The 13,046-nt window shown below is 42.7% G+C and overlaps 1 protein-coding gene across 2 annotated transcripts; it reads right to left on the bottom strand.

Moving 5' to 3' along the window:
• Window positions 1-4,103: 4,103 nt before the first annotated feature.
• Window positions 4,104-7,725, bottom strand: selenop (selenoprotein P). Of its 2 annotated transcripts, none has more exons than XM_064972605.1 (5): window positions 7,616-7,725; window positions 6,668-6,899; window positions 6,290-6,502; window positions 6,052-6,169; window positions 4,104-5,943 (listed from the first exon to the last, which is right to left on the bottom strand). In XM_064972605.1, exons 2-5 carry the CDS (start codon window positions 6,868-6,870, stop codon window positions 5,278-5,280), a joined length of 1,200 nt encoding a protein of 399 aa, XP_064828677.1. In that variant the 5' UTR covers window positions 6,871-6,899; window positions 7,616-7,725; the 3' UTR covers window positions 4,104-5,277. The 2 variants fall into 2 exon arrangements, with proteins under 2 accessions (XP_064828677.1, XP_064828685.1); XM_064972613.1 differs by having other exon boundaries at window positions 6,668-6,896; window positions 7,616-7,716.
• Window positions 7,726-13,046: the final 5,321 nt, after the last annotated feature.

Raw genomic sequence — 13,046 nt, 5'->3', positions numbered from 1 at the left:
GTCCATTAGTAAACATGGATTTTTTTTCATCAGCATCAATTAGATTGAGCAATAAAATCCCCACTTTATTCCATAGGCTTGGATCCGCACTATGCAGCTGTTGCAAGGCACATTTTTCACTGGCTGTCCAATGGTTTCAAAATCAATGATTGATAGTCAACTTAACTTTGAATTCAACCATTATTGGGTTCAAATACACATTTAGATTTGTGAACAGTCATCCACAACAACCACAATACGTAAGGCGCAAATAGCTAAATGAGAGCAGCAGTGTGATTCACATCAATGCTCTAAGTAGGTATCAATAATAAGTGATATCCGTATCGCCGTAGACTAAACCACTGCTGTCATCCTAACCTCCACGTGTTTATTCAAATTGGATAATCTTTGGATGCCGACAGCAGTCGCACCATTGGAAGACATGGCTTGGACTGACGCCTACAAAAGCCTATTCCCGCTCTTTTCCCGTGATCAATCAAACACACTTGGTGTGTCATCATAGTGGTCTCTGACTTGTGGTCAGATTTGCTCAGGTGGAACAAACTTAAATTTGCACCTTTTTTCAAGCCTGATTTGAATGTCATTGAGAAAACAGAGGTGTCAAATATATTTTTTTTTCGCAAAAATCCTTTCTGAATTTAAAAGTAATTCTCGAAGTAATCATCTAGTTTTCAAAAGTATCTGTAATCTGATTACAATATTTTTGCTGGTAACGTAACAGATTACATTTACCATTTTTTGTAATCCCTTACATGTAACGGATGACATGTAATCATATGTAATTACATGTGATCCATTACTCCCCAACCCTGTTGACGGGTTAGAATCGATTTTCCAGCTCTGCAACACTAACTTGACCAAATTCAAAATAGCAATTCTTCTCTTTAATTGTTACTGTATATCTTTTATACACAAATATGATGGTTTAATGTTGGCATTTCACTTCTGAGTTCTACTAGTGAAATAGTAATTGAAATGATTGGCAATATCTGAAGGCTTTGTTATAAGTGATCCCATCAACTTTTCTGCCCATAATATAATTGAAGGTACTGCAAAGTCTTTTCCCATTGTGTTTTGTCGTTTATCTTGGTTTGGTAAAATAATTTAATATTTTATGTTTATGTAATATTTCAATTCCTCGTACACATCAGACCAACATAATTTTTTTACATCTTCGACAAGAAGATATAAGATCTCTTATAAATTACTTTAGGCCCAACCTTTAGCACTTTTGCTTTCCTTGTTATTGCCACAATGGTCACTACAGCCAATAGGAACTGATATTGCTTTGGAGCAAAGCTCTCCAGCGTTAGTGAAGATATGATCAATCAGTCAGGTACTTGTGAGTGCCAGTTGGTATTTCTGCGTGTGTGTGTGTTTGAAACTTTCTTTCCATTGAACATGCCATACAAATAAAGGCATTTTAATTAATTATACAAAGAGTGCCTTGGTCCTCCTTTCTTTTTGCTGCATTTGTGTGACGTTGTGCTGAAGCTACCGACTCAGAAGCTTGGCTCTCTCACTCCTCCCAAGCTTTTGGGACGGAGCGTGGACATTGAGCTTGTCGTAGCAGATGTAGGAAATGTCCCCACGCTCTATGGCAGCTTGCATAGCTGGGATAGGTTACTTCTGCCTCTTGCACACATGTTCAGAGAAGTCCTCTTTGAGGAAGATGTTGGTTCCTCTCAAGTTTTTGGCAATCTCCAGAACAGCCATTTTGTCCTCGAACCTTAGGAACTTGACCACTATCGGTCTGAGTCTGTCACATTTGGTCACACAAAGGTAACCTATTGGTCACAGTAAAAAGGTCTGTTTTGATTGTTTGATTTGTTGACTAGCTATGTGAATTCAGTGACGGTGACTCTCAAGGGCCTTACCTGAGAAAATCTTGGATCAGCTAAAAGATTTAAAACATTTTTTTTTACATACACTTACGTAACTAAACTAAGGATTTCAGTATATCAACAATCTTCTTAACACAACTATTATTAGCGTTCTGCAGCAATATTATGCCTACTATATAGACACCATTGGAGGCCGCTCAGGGGAGGACGGCTCATAGTAATGGCTGGACTAGCTGGAAATTTTAATTTTTACCTTTATTTAACTAGACAAGTTAAGAACAAATTATTATTTACAATAGCGGCCTACCACAGCCAAACCCTAACGATGCTGGGCCAATTGTGCACTGCCCTATGGGACTCCCAATCACAGCCAGTTGTGATACAGCCTGGAATCGAACCACGGTCTGTATTGACACCTCTAGCACTGAGATACAGTGCCTTAGACCACTGCACCACTCGGGAGCCCCTGGAATGGTGTTGAATGGCTGGAATGGAGTATAGTGGCTGGAAATGTATCATACACATCACTCCATTCCAGCCATTATTATGAGCCAACCTCCACTCAGCAGCCTACACTGACAGACAGAGAGGGAGTTGACTATTGTCATAACTGGGTTGTTCCACAAAAAGTTCCTTTTGCGTCCCTTTGATATTTTAATTAGAAGTTGTCCACCAATATTGCATTTTAAAGGCTTGTTATAATAAATGAAGTTCCCTATAATATAGACTATACTGAGAATGTTTTATATGAGGAATTTTGGCACTTTAGCAAGCCTTTAAACATTTTGTCATGTCCCTCCGTCAACCCTGTATCACTTTAGGAAGATTTTAACCCACTTAATCCCAAAATGTATCCAAGTTCACCCTCATCGTGAAGCCCTAGTTATTTTGTTGCTTTGACAAAGTCATTTCTGAAGAAAATTATTTATTGAATGTGATTATGATTTATTTACGTCTGTCCCTCATTAAGGTCAACCCTGTTACGTGAAACTATTCAACCCTGTTATGGTCAACCCTGTTATGGTGAAACTATTCCTTTTAAAATATTTTAACATTTAATAGTAAAAAAGCAGGTCAGCTGGTTCTACTCTTTTTGGAATTTTTTTGCTGTTTTGTGGTGGGAAACTGAGTGGGTAGATTAGAAAATGTCAACCCTGTTACCCATAGACAGGCTAGAATTGTTTTTATAATTTCAATTTTTTTGTGAATCTTAATTCAATTGCCACTCCCGGTCGTACACAGCAAGCTTCCATTCCCCCGGTCACAAGTAGATTTATGGCTGATTTTAAATCGTCAACCCTGTTACTTTATTTGGCACTTATAGTATTTTTTTAAATCATTTAACCTCTTATGAAGTTGAACATGTGCTCTTTCTGACAGAATGTTCAAATTAAGTCTTTTCAACCAGGCACTGAATTGGTGGAATGACCCAACTGACATTTGAAGCAATTTTCCTCCCTGGAATTTATTTTGTGATACCAGTATTCTGCGCAAAGGAAAAGGAACACTGACTCTTAACCTATATTCTGATAAGAAGAACTAGTCTACAGGCTGCACCTACAAAATGATTCACTCTGGCAGGAGAGCTCTAGAACCTTTTACAGATCTCCTCTTCTATCTGGTGGTGGTTGTTCTGAATTGCAGGCAAAGTTTTTTTCAATGTAGAATAATAAAAGGGCTTGTGTGCTTTAATGTACTGTTAAAACCATGCATCAAACTTTACACACAAACTACTTAAAAGTTGCCCGTGATTACTACAACGATACATTTTTGGGGTCTTACTTTATTTGGATCGTCCGGATTTTCCATCTGTAGATGTTCATAAGCAACTGCTTGCTAAGGTGACGGTTAGGTTTTGAATAAGGGTTAGGGCTAGGGTTAATGTTTAGGGTTAGGATCAGGGTTAAGTTTAGTGTTAGTTGAAATGTTACTGATAGTCTGAGGATGTACAGATGGACTATCCAAATTAAAGTGTGAGCCATTTTCGTGGTCATATCACTCCCACTACTTGACTAACATGAGAGTCACGTGTTGGAAGTGCCAGACACGTGTAGGCAACGTGCCAAATTCTTTGACAGTGAAAACACTCCAAAAAGCTTCAAATGATTGCGTAACATTTTCAGTCAATCATTGATTTGTTGAAATGCAAACAAAACAAGTAATCTAAAGATCAGTCTGTCTGTCAGGTGACAGGCCAGAGATTAACATGGCTTATAAAAGGCGAAATACTCTGAGTAGATAAACAAGACAACATTGCAATATGAGTGCATCAACCATCTTTATTCGTTGTTTCTTACATGCTACACCACCTAACAGTCCACAATCAGAATGAACGTGTTCTGTACAAAGCATCAGGTGTTCTAGGTGACAGTTGTCTTCCCCTAGAACCCTTCATTAAGTACAAAATGGACTCAAACAATCGCTCAATCGTTCTGTTTACCCACCTCTCATTCTAGACAGTTTCTTTTGCTAGTTAAAAAGTGTTCCCGATTAATTTGTTAGTTGAAAAAAAAGTGTTCACTTGTTAGTTAAACAGTTCACTCTGTTTTGCTCGTTCACAAAGAGTGCATTATACATATGTGCAATATTGCCAAACTAAAATAACTCAGTGACTAACTAAACACACATCCTCACAGCTGTGAGCGACGGATACTGACGTTTGAAAGCTTTATCTACATAACACACTACTGCTCCAAAACACCTGAGAGTTAATTCAATTGCAAAAGTAAAATGTTAGTGAGATCAATTTTTTTGGAGGCCTAATAAAAAATAAAAAATAAATTCTGAACTATCAATGTATTTGAACCAAATTGGTTTTGCTAACGCTGAGTATAACAACTTTGGTTCAGGTCTATCTCTCCCAGCCATCATGCCAGTTTGTTCAGCATAGGCAACTACTACTACATACTCCTTCCAAAGCTCTTGTTATTTTGAACTTTAGGGGGGGGTGGTCATATTATAAGTCCCTCCCGTTCTCCTCTCCCCAGCCGGACATCAGACAGACGCCACTAGAGCGTAGTTTCTGCGCCTGCCTTCACTGTGGATGGAGGGAGCAAAACAGAGCAGGAGAAACGTTAACATAAATCACCCCATACACTCCTGGGAGGGTGACACAACGCACTGACAGAGAAGGAGATGGTGGAGGACACCCACCTTGCTGTCTTACCATCACTATGGTTACATCTCAAATGCAATCCTTTTTCCCATATCGTAATGGGTTTAGGCTTGGCATTCACCTACCACACCCAATGTGTGTCCTCCCATCTCTCTCTGTCAGGGGTGGCTTCACGGTCCCAGGGTAATACTAGTTGGTAAGATGTTATAAGAGCGGTTCGCCCCGGGTGTTTGTCTCACAGATGTTAATCTGAGGCCTATAAGGTATAGCAAGGTAACTGTCACAGAGCCATGGCCCTGCTTACAGCTGCCCTCATCCTCAGCTCTCAACACCCAGGGGTCAGGCTCACATGACTGGCTGAGGCTGCTGTCAGTCAGCGAGGGACGAGCGTCACTGTCAGGTCTCCCTGAGGCCCATCAGTCCCTGTCACTGTCAGGAGGCAGGCAGTGCCTCATCACAGTGTCAGAGCCCGATTGGCTCGTTGCTCACCCCATCGCCAAACAGCCTCCGTCAGTGTCAGCATCAGCTGGCCTTGGAAGAGGGACTTAGATCAGACCCCTCCTTCCACTGTCAGCTGTGCTCCACCTTTCACCTGGACCTCCCCTTCACTCAGGGATTCTGCATAATATGGCCTCGCTGCCCTTCCTGGGGCATCTGGCCCAGTTGCACCGCCTGCTGACCCATATGCTCCTGACCAATGTGCAACTGGCCATGGGCCTGGCCGTGTTGGAGCCCCTCAGTGTCATGTTGGTGCTGCTGCTCGGTCCCATGATCACGACCGTGACCGCGCCCCATCCCCCTCTCACCATGGTGATCGTGACCATGGCGGTTGCCATTGTGACCATGGCGGTTGCCATTGTGACCGTGACCATGGTGATGATGGCCGTGTCCACCATGAGTTGTCTCCCTTCCGGTGACTGGCTTCTCCTCTCCCTCAGGCTTCGCCTCTACTGTCCTGTTGCACTCTGCTGGGATCTCCTTGCTCTGTGTGGGGGAAAAGATGGGTCTCGGTTTGTTTTCCATAACTCAGAGCTAATTCTCACATACAAACACAGACATGCCCAGTGTGTGTGTGTGTGTGTGTGTGTATACCTCATACGTGCAGTCCCCACAGACGCGTGTGCAGTAGGTCTCCTTGATGGCGTTCTCTACATAGGGAGTACCCAGGATGGAGTAGGGCAGGGAGATATGGTAGGTCAGACGACCACATCTGGGTGAGAGAAGAGAGCGAGAGAAGGATAATTGTTAGGGAAACAGACAGCATGATGAGCACGGTTTGTATTTCTGAGAAGACTGACTGCAGACAGAGAGACCACAGTCTGGAGCTGACCTGTCATAGATGAGGAAGTCATCCTTCTCTCCGTCCAGGGTCTGCCACACGTCTTCCTGTTTGGGCTGTTGTTTGTATAGCGTGATGTTCTCAGATAGTTTCTGCCTCAGCAGGGTGTGTAGGCGTTGGGCCTGCTCCCCCTGGTGGTTCACCACCATATAGGTCACATTCTCCAGACCCTGACCCTCTAGCTTCAGGCGCAGCCCATCCAATCTGCTCAGAGGAACACGACAGGGAAGTGAAACATGAGGATACTGAGAGATGGTCAAAAGTAATCACCAAATAACAAAAACAACAGGCATAACAACCACACTCCACTATAGGTAGGAAAGTGGCTAAGGGTCCAAAATGGAACCGAGCCCTATCTGGTTCACTTACAAGGATGCCTGCACCAAGCAGAACAATCAACTGGCCTGGAGTAGGGCCACCACCGTGACCTGGCCCATGACCTCCTTCATAGGCTCCACCTCCCCAATGCTCCAACCAGGTGGCGGCTTACAGCGGTTCCCTTCCCCCTCACTCTCTGTTCCGCCCCCAGGGAGCAGGCAGAGAGCCAGGAGCAGGCTTAGTCCCGCCCACATCACGGTGCTGCACCCGCAGGCTTGATCTGCTGAGGGGGTGCATGAGATATATATATAAAGCAAGTCAGGTACGAGTCTGCTCAGGTAATGCGGACAGGGTTTGTAGAGTAGTTCAATGCCATGTCACAATTTTCTGTGTCCCAATACTGTGCCTGGTAGTAGATAGTTGGACACAAGAGTTAAAGATCAACTCAATTTTGGCTTGTGTCCCAATCTTCCTAAATTTCGTCTCTTTCCCCTCAGTCATTCCCTTATCAGACATATTAATTAAAAGTAATGCTGCCTGGAAAATCAGTTGTATCAATGGCATTAAAAAAAAGAGACAAATGTATTTATTTGCTGACATGAAAAGAAATGGATTAGTATGAAATGTTTTACATTTCTAGACTTTTATTATAGGGATAGATGTTTTTGTTAATTTAGAAAGTATATTGCACAACCAAAGGCATACTGATGAACGGCAGAAAAATAAAGGTTCGGTGGGGCTGGGTAAGTGCAGAAAGTTCTCTCTCTGCGTATTCATATTTTAGAAACACACAATTGACAATCAACTGGAAATGACCAAATACAGCCTATATGCCATATGGAGACAACACAAGCTAAAGAAGTAGCAAAACACTTTGTCTCAATTTGTTCAAGTGATCGGGAATCACAGGGTTATATACGTCAAAAAGAGAGCGAGTTAATTAAGCTCGGTCTTATCAACATGCACAAAAAGTTAGGAAATTATTTTGCAGTCACTTACTGTCTAGTAAAACGTCCCTCAGTCGGCTCAGCTCGGTCTAGAAGTAGCTTCTGGAAGAACAACAACCCTCAACTCTGCTCTCCCTTTTATGCTAGCAGTGTTGTTTTCCTGCCTGCCCGAAAGGAGGACAAAGGTCAACAAGGGGTCTGTATTCCTGCACTGCAGCAGTTTAATAAGTTACTCTTATGTAATACCATCATACTGTAGTTAATCGTTTATGGTCATCACATTTCAATTGAAAAGTGTTTATGAAGGGAGTACACAGAACACATGGAAAGTAATCTCGGCCACCAGCCAGCTCTCTGTCTGTCGAACTTTCTGGTTTCACAGCGCCTCCGAACCGGACTTGATTGAAAGTCAAGTCAAAGCGCGAGCTACTCGAGCGTGTGAAAGGGTTACATGGAAAGAAAGTGAACTCTCTCGTGGCAGCTTTATAGTTGTCTGTTGTCTGCCATTGCATTAGGAAAATAAAGACATGACTAAAACGTAATTGCCAGATTTTTTTCACTACTGCATGATCACCTCTGTCTCATTCATTGGCCTGCAACAGAATGGTTAAACAACAAAACATTCTGACTATCTGTTTTTCCCTGGAGGGGAAAAGTGAAAAAAGGGAGTGAGGGGAGAGAGTGGGGGTTGGCCAGTGTCCAGCACGTTATGCAGGCCAACACAAATGCATTGGCTGATTGCCTAACTGGACACAGACACAAAACAGAGAACTCTAACACAGAGGAGAACGTGTGTGTGTGTGTGTGTGTGTGTGTGTGTGTGTGTGTATTAAAGTGAGGAGAGTACACAGGGAAAATGGAAAAAAACATGTATGGACTTGCTGCCCGTGAAAGCTACATTGTTGTAAATAAGTGCAAGACAAAGCCCAAAGTTGTCCTATGAACTGTCTAGAGAAAGGCAATGATGAAGAGCTTTTAGCAACCAAAAGGCTTATCTTCGAGCACAGTGACCTAAAAGTAATAATTTCTATAGTGTTTGAGAGATAAGCAGCACACCTGGTTAAAATGGTATGCACATGTTCAGTGCATGATATTGGAAATATGTATCTGATTGGATGAGCATAGTTTTATTGGCAGGCCCTCATTGGTTGTTTGCCAAGGTATTATAGTGTGCTTCCTTTGAGCGGGTTAGGATGGACTCAGCTTGAAACCGGCTATGTTGTATATGCTGTCATGTTGGAAATAAACCTCTTTGGGATGTTAATGCTTTATACTATTAAGTTTCTCTTTGCAATAACTAAAAATAACCCTGCTTCCTTTACCAAGGGATGCAACAGATTGGCAACAGAGGTAATGGAGTTTTTGTCCGAAGGGGAACAGAGCGAGCAAGAAAGCGTTAGCTCCATCGACACAGTCTGTGTAGAAAAGCTAGCACCGAAGATGGTGTTCGGCAAGGCCGAGGATTTTCACTTTGAGGAAAGTTTAGAAGCCTATTTGGAAAGGTTGGAACAGTATTTTGAAGCTAATGGGCTCAAGTCTAAAGCCATTTTTCTGACGATTGTTGGCAGAAAGACTCACAATTTGTTAATGGACTTATGTGCGCCTCAGAACCAAGTGAAAAAATGCTGTTGAAAAGATTAATTTTATTGCTGAAAGATGCAAGTTTCATGCAAGGAGTTAACTGAGAGAGAGAGTCGATAAGTGAGTACTTAGCTAGTTTAAGAAAACTATCAGCCACATTTGGTCACTTTCTTGAAGAGTCATTACGTGATAGATTTGTGTGCGATGTTAAAAGTGCATAGCTGAGAGACCGTTTACTGAACGTAGCTCACACACAAAAAAAGTAACATTAGCACTTGCTGTGGATATGCAATTTTTCTTTTGAAATAACGAAGAAAAGTGCACAGCAGTTTTCACAAAATACTTTTAAAGCAAATGCAGTCGAAGAAAAGCATTGCCAAGAAAACGGAAGCAACAGGTAAACCATGTTACCATTGCGCTGGAAAAGGGCACAACCCAGAATAGTGCCACTACAAAGATTTTGAGCGTCGGGATTGCAAGAAGAAAGGACACATAGCCACGGCATGCTGCTCGCGTTAAGTGGGCAACAATGACACGAAGCAAGCGAATTGGAACAAGCATCTGGATGCTACTGAAAGAGAAGCCTACTTACTGCAACTGTAGGAAGACGAGAGCAACAATGTCATTTCCGGTCACAACTTGTAGACTTGTTTAAGTGCTGCTGTGCGGTTTGTTGCTAACCTTACGGTTTTTACTTTTTAATGACCGTTTTATATATACATGTGTCCCCCCCCCGCTCAACTTTTTTCATTAAACTTTTTCACACCGGACGTGATTGGTCAGGACCTCCACCAACCGAAGCTAAGTAGTAACATTAACATTATGCCTTCTAATTGCAGTCACTGTACTCATAATATACAGGAGAACGATCACCTTATGGCAAGGATAGCTGTGCTGCAAGCCCAGCTTCAGACGCAATCACTCGGCAAGAGTAATTTAAGTGTAGGAAAGGATGAAACAGCGTCTGTGCCACCAATAAGTACAGGTAGTAGTATAAATCCCCTCGCACAGTCCCCACACCCGGACAATTTTCTCATGACTTCTGGAGGAAAATGCTGTAGGAATTTCTCAACCGGTGTCTCTCATTCAGCCGAAACTTTCAACCGGTTCTTCCCACTATGCAACAGGTCGGAGTCAGAGGCCGAGCCTTCCCTGGTCTCTCCTCCTCCCGTTACGGGGTCTGAGACGCCGAAGCCGCCGACCATTAGCTCTGACAAATTGAAAACCCTAGTCATTTGCAACTCCATTACCCACAGTATTAGACTTAAAACGAATCATCCAGAGATCATACACTGTTTACAAAGGGGCAGGGCTTCCGATGTTAAGGCTAATCTGGAGATGGTGCTGGCTAAGGCTAAAACTGACGAGTGTAGAGAGTATAGGGATATTGTTATCCACATCGGCACCAACGATGTTAGGATGAAACAGTCAGAGGTCATCAAGCGCAACATAGCTTCAGCGTGTAAATCAGCTGGAAAGATGTGTCGGCATCAAGTAATTGTCTCTGGCCCCTTCCCAGTTAGGGGGAGTGTTGAGCTCCACAGCAGAGTCGCACAACTCAATCGCTGGTTGAAAACTGTTTTCTGCCCCTCCCAAAAGATAGAATTTGTAGATAATTGGCCCTCTTTCTGGGACGAATCCTGGCCTGCTGAGGAGTGACGGACTCCATCCTAGCTGGAGGGGTGCTCTCATCTTATCTACAAGCATAGACAGGGCCCTAGCTCCACAATGAGATATGGTGCAGGCCAGGCAGCAGGCTGTTAGCCAGCCTGACAGTTTAGTGGAGTCTGCCACTAGCACAGTCAGTGTGGCCAGCTCAGCTATCCCCATTGAGACAGTGTCTGTGCCTCGATCTAAGTTGGGCAAAACTTAACATGGTGGTGTTTGCCTTAGCAATCTCACTGGAACAAAGGCCTCCTCCATTCCTGTCATTATTGAAAGAGATTGTGATATCTCACATCTCAAAATAGGGCTACTTAATATTAGATCCCTCACTTCCAAGGCAGTTATAGTCAATGAACTAATCACTGATCATAATCTTGATGTGATTGGCCTGACTGAAACATGGCTTAAGCCTGACGAATCTACTGTGTTAAATGAGGCCTCATCTCCTGGTTAGATTAGTGACCATATCCCCGCGCATCCTGCAAAGGCGGAGGTGTTGCTAACATTCACAATAGCAAATTTCAATTGACACAAAAGAAAGCGACTGCATTTTTGTCTTTTGAGTTTCTAGTCATGAAATCTATACTGCCTACTCAATCACTTTTTATAGCTACTGTTTACAGGCCTCCTAGGCCATATACAGCGTTCCTCACTGAGTTCCCTGAAGACCTTGTAGTCATGGCAGATCATATTCAAATTTTTGGTGACTTTAATATTCACAGGGAAAAGTCCACAGACCACTCCAAAAGGCTTTCGGAACCATCATCAACTCAGTGGGTTTTGTCCAACATGTCTCTGGACATAGTCACTGCCACAGTCATACTCTGGACCTAGTTTTTCCTGTGGAATAAATGTTGTGGATCTTGATTTTTTTTCTCATAATCGGACCACCATTTTATTACATTTGCAATCGCAACAAATAATCTGCTCAGACCCCAACCAAGGATCATCAAAAGCCGTGCTATAAATTCTCGGACAACCCAAAGATTCATAGATGCCCTCCCGACTCCCTCCACCTACCCGAGGACGTCAGAGTACAAAAATCAGTTACCACTTTACTGAGGAACTCAATTTAACCTTGCGTAAATACCCTAGATGCAGTCGCACCCCTAAAAACAAAAAACATTTGTCATAAGATACTAGCTACCTGGTATACAGAAAATACCCGAGCTCTGAAGCAAGCTTCCAGAAAGTCGGAGCAGAAATGGCGCCACACCAAACGGGAAGTCTTCCGACTAGTTTGGAAAGACAATACCATGCAGTATCGAAGAGCCCTCACTGCTGCGCAATCATCCTATTTTCCAACTTAATTGAGGAAAATAAGAACAATCCTAAATTAATTTTTGATACTGTTGCAAAGTGAACTAGAAAGCAGCATTCCCCAAGAGAGGATGGCTTTCACTTCAGCAGTGATAGATTCATGAACTTCTTTGACGAAAAGACCATAATCATTAGAAAGCAAATTACGGACTCCTCTTTAAATCTGCGTATTCCTCCAAAGCTTAGTTGTCCTGAGTCTGCACAACACTGCCAGGACCTAGGATCAAGGGAGGCACTCAAGTTTTTTAATACTATATCTCTTGACACATTGATGAAAATAATCATGGCCTCTAAACCTTGAAGCTGCATACTAAACCCTATTCCAACTAAACTACTGAAAGAGCTGCTTCCTGTGCTTGGCCCTCCTATTTTGAACATAATAAATGGCTCTCTATCCACCGGATGTGTACCAAACTCACGAAAAGTGGCAGTAATAGCCACTCCTGAAAAAGCCAGACCTTGACCCAGAAAATATTTTAAAAACTATCAGCCTATATCGAATCTCCCATTCCTCGCAAACATTTTTGAAAAAGCTGTTGCGCTGCAACTCACTGCCTTCCTGTAGACAAAAAAATGTATACAATACTTTTCAGTCTGGTTTTAGACCCCATCATAGCACTGAGACTGCACTTGTGAATGTGGTAAATTACATTTTAATGGCGTCAGACTGAGGCTCTGCATCTGTCCTCGTGCTCCTAGACTTTAGTGCTGCTTTTGATACCATCGCTCACCACATTCTTTTGGAGAGATTGGAAACCCAAATTAGTCAAGACGGACAAGCTCTGGCCTGGTTTAGATCTTATCTGTCGGAAAGATATCAGTTTGTGTCCATAGATGGTTTGTCCTCTGACAAATCAACTGTAAATTTCGGTGTTCCTCGAGGTTCCGTTTTAGGACCACTATTGTTTTCACAATAT

This window comes from Oncorhynchus masou, chromosome 1 (assembly GCF_036934945.1).
Source record: "Oncorhynchus masou masou isolate Uvic2021 chromosome 1, UVic_Omas_1.1, whole genome shotgun sequence".
Classification (NCBI taxonomy): Eukaryota; Metazoa; Chordata; class Actinopteri; order Salmoniformes; family Salmonidae; genus Oncorhynchus; species Oncorhynchus masou.
Note: the sequence above shows the minus strand (reverse complement) of the source record. Positions and strands in the feature narration are given on the sequence as shown.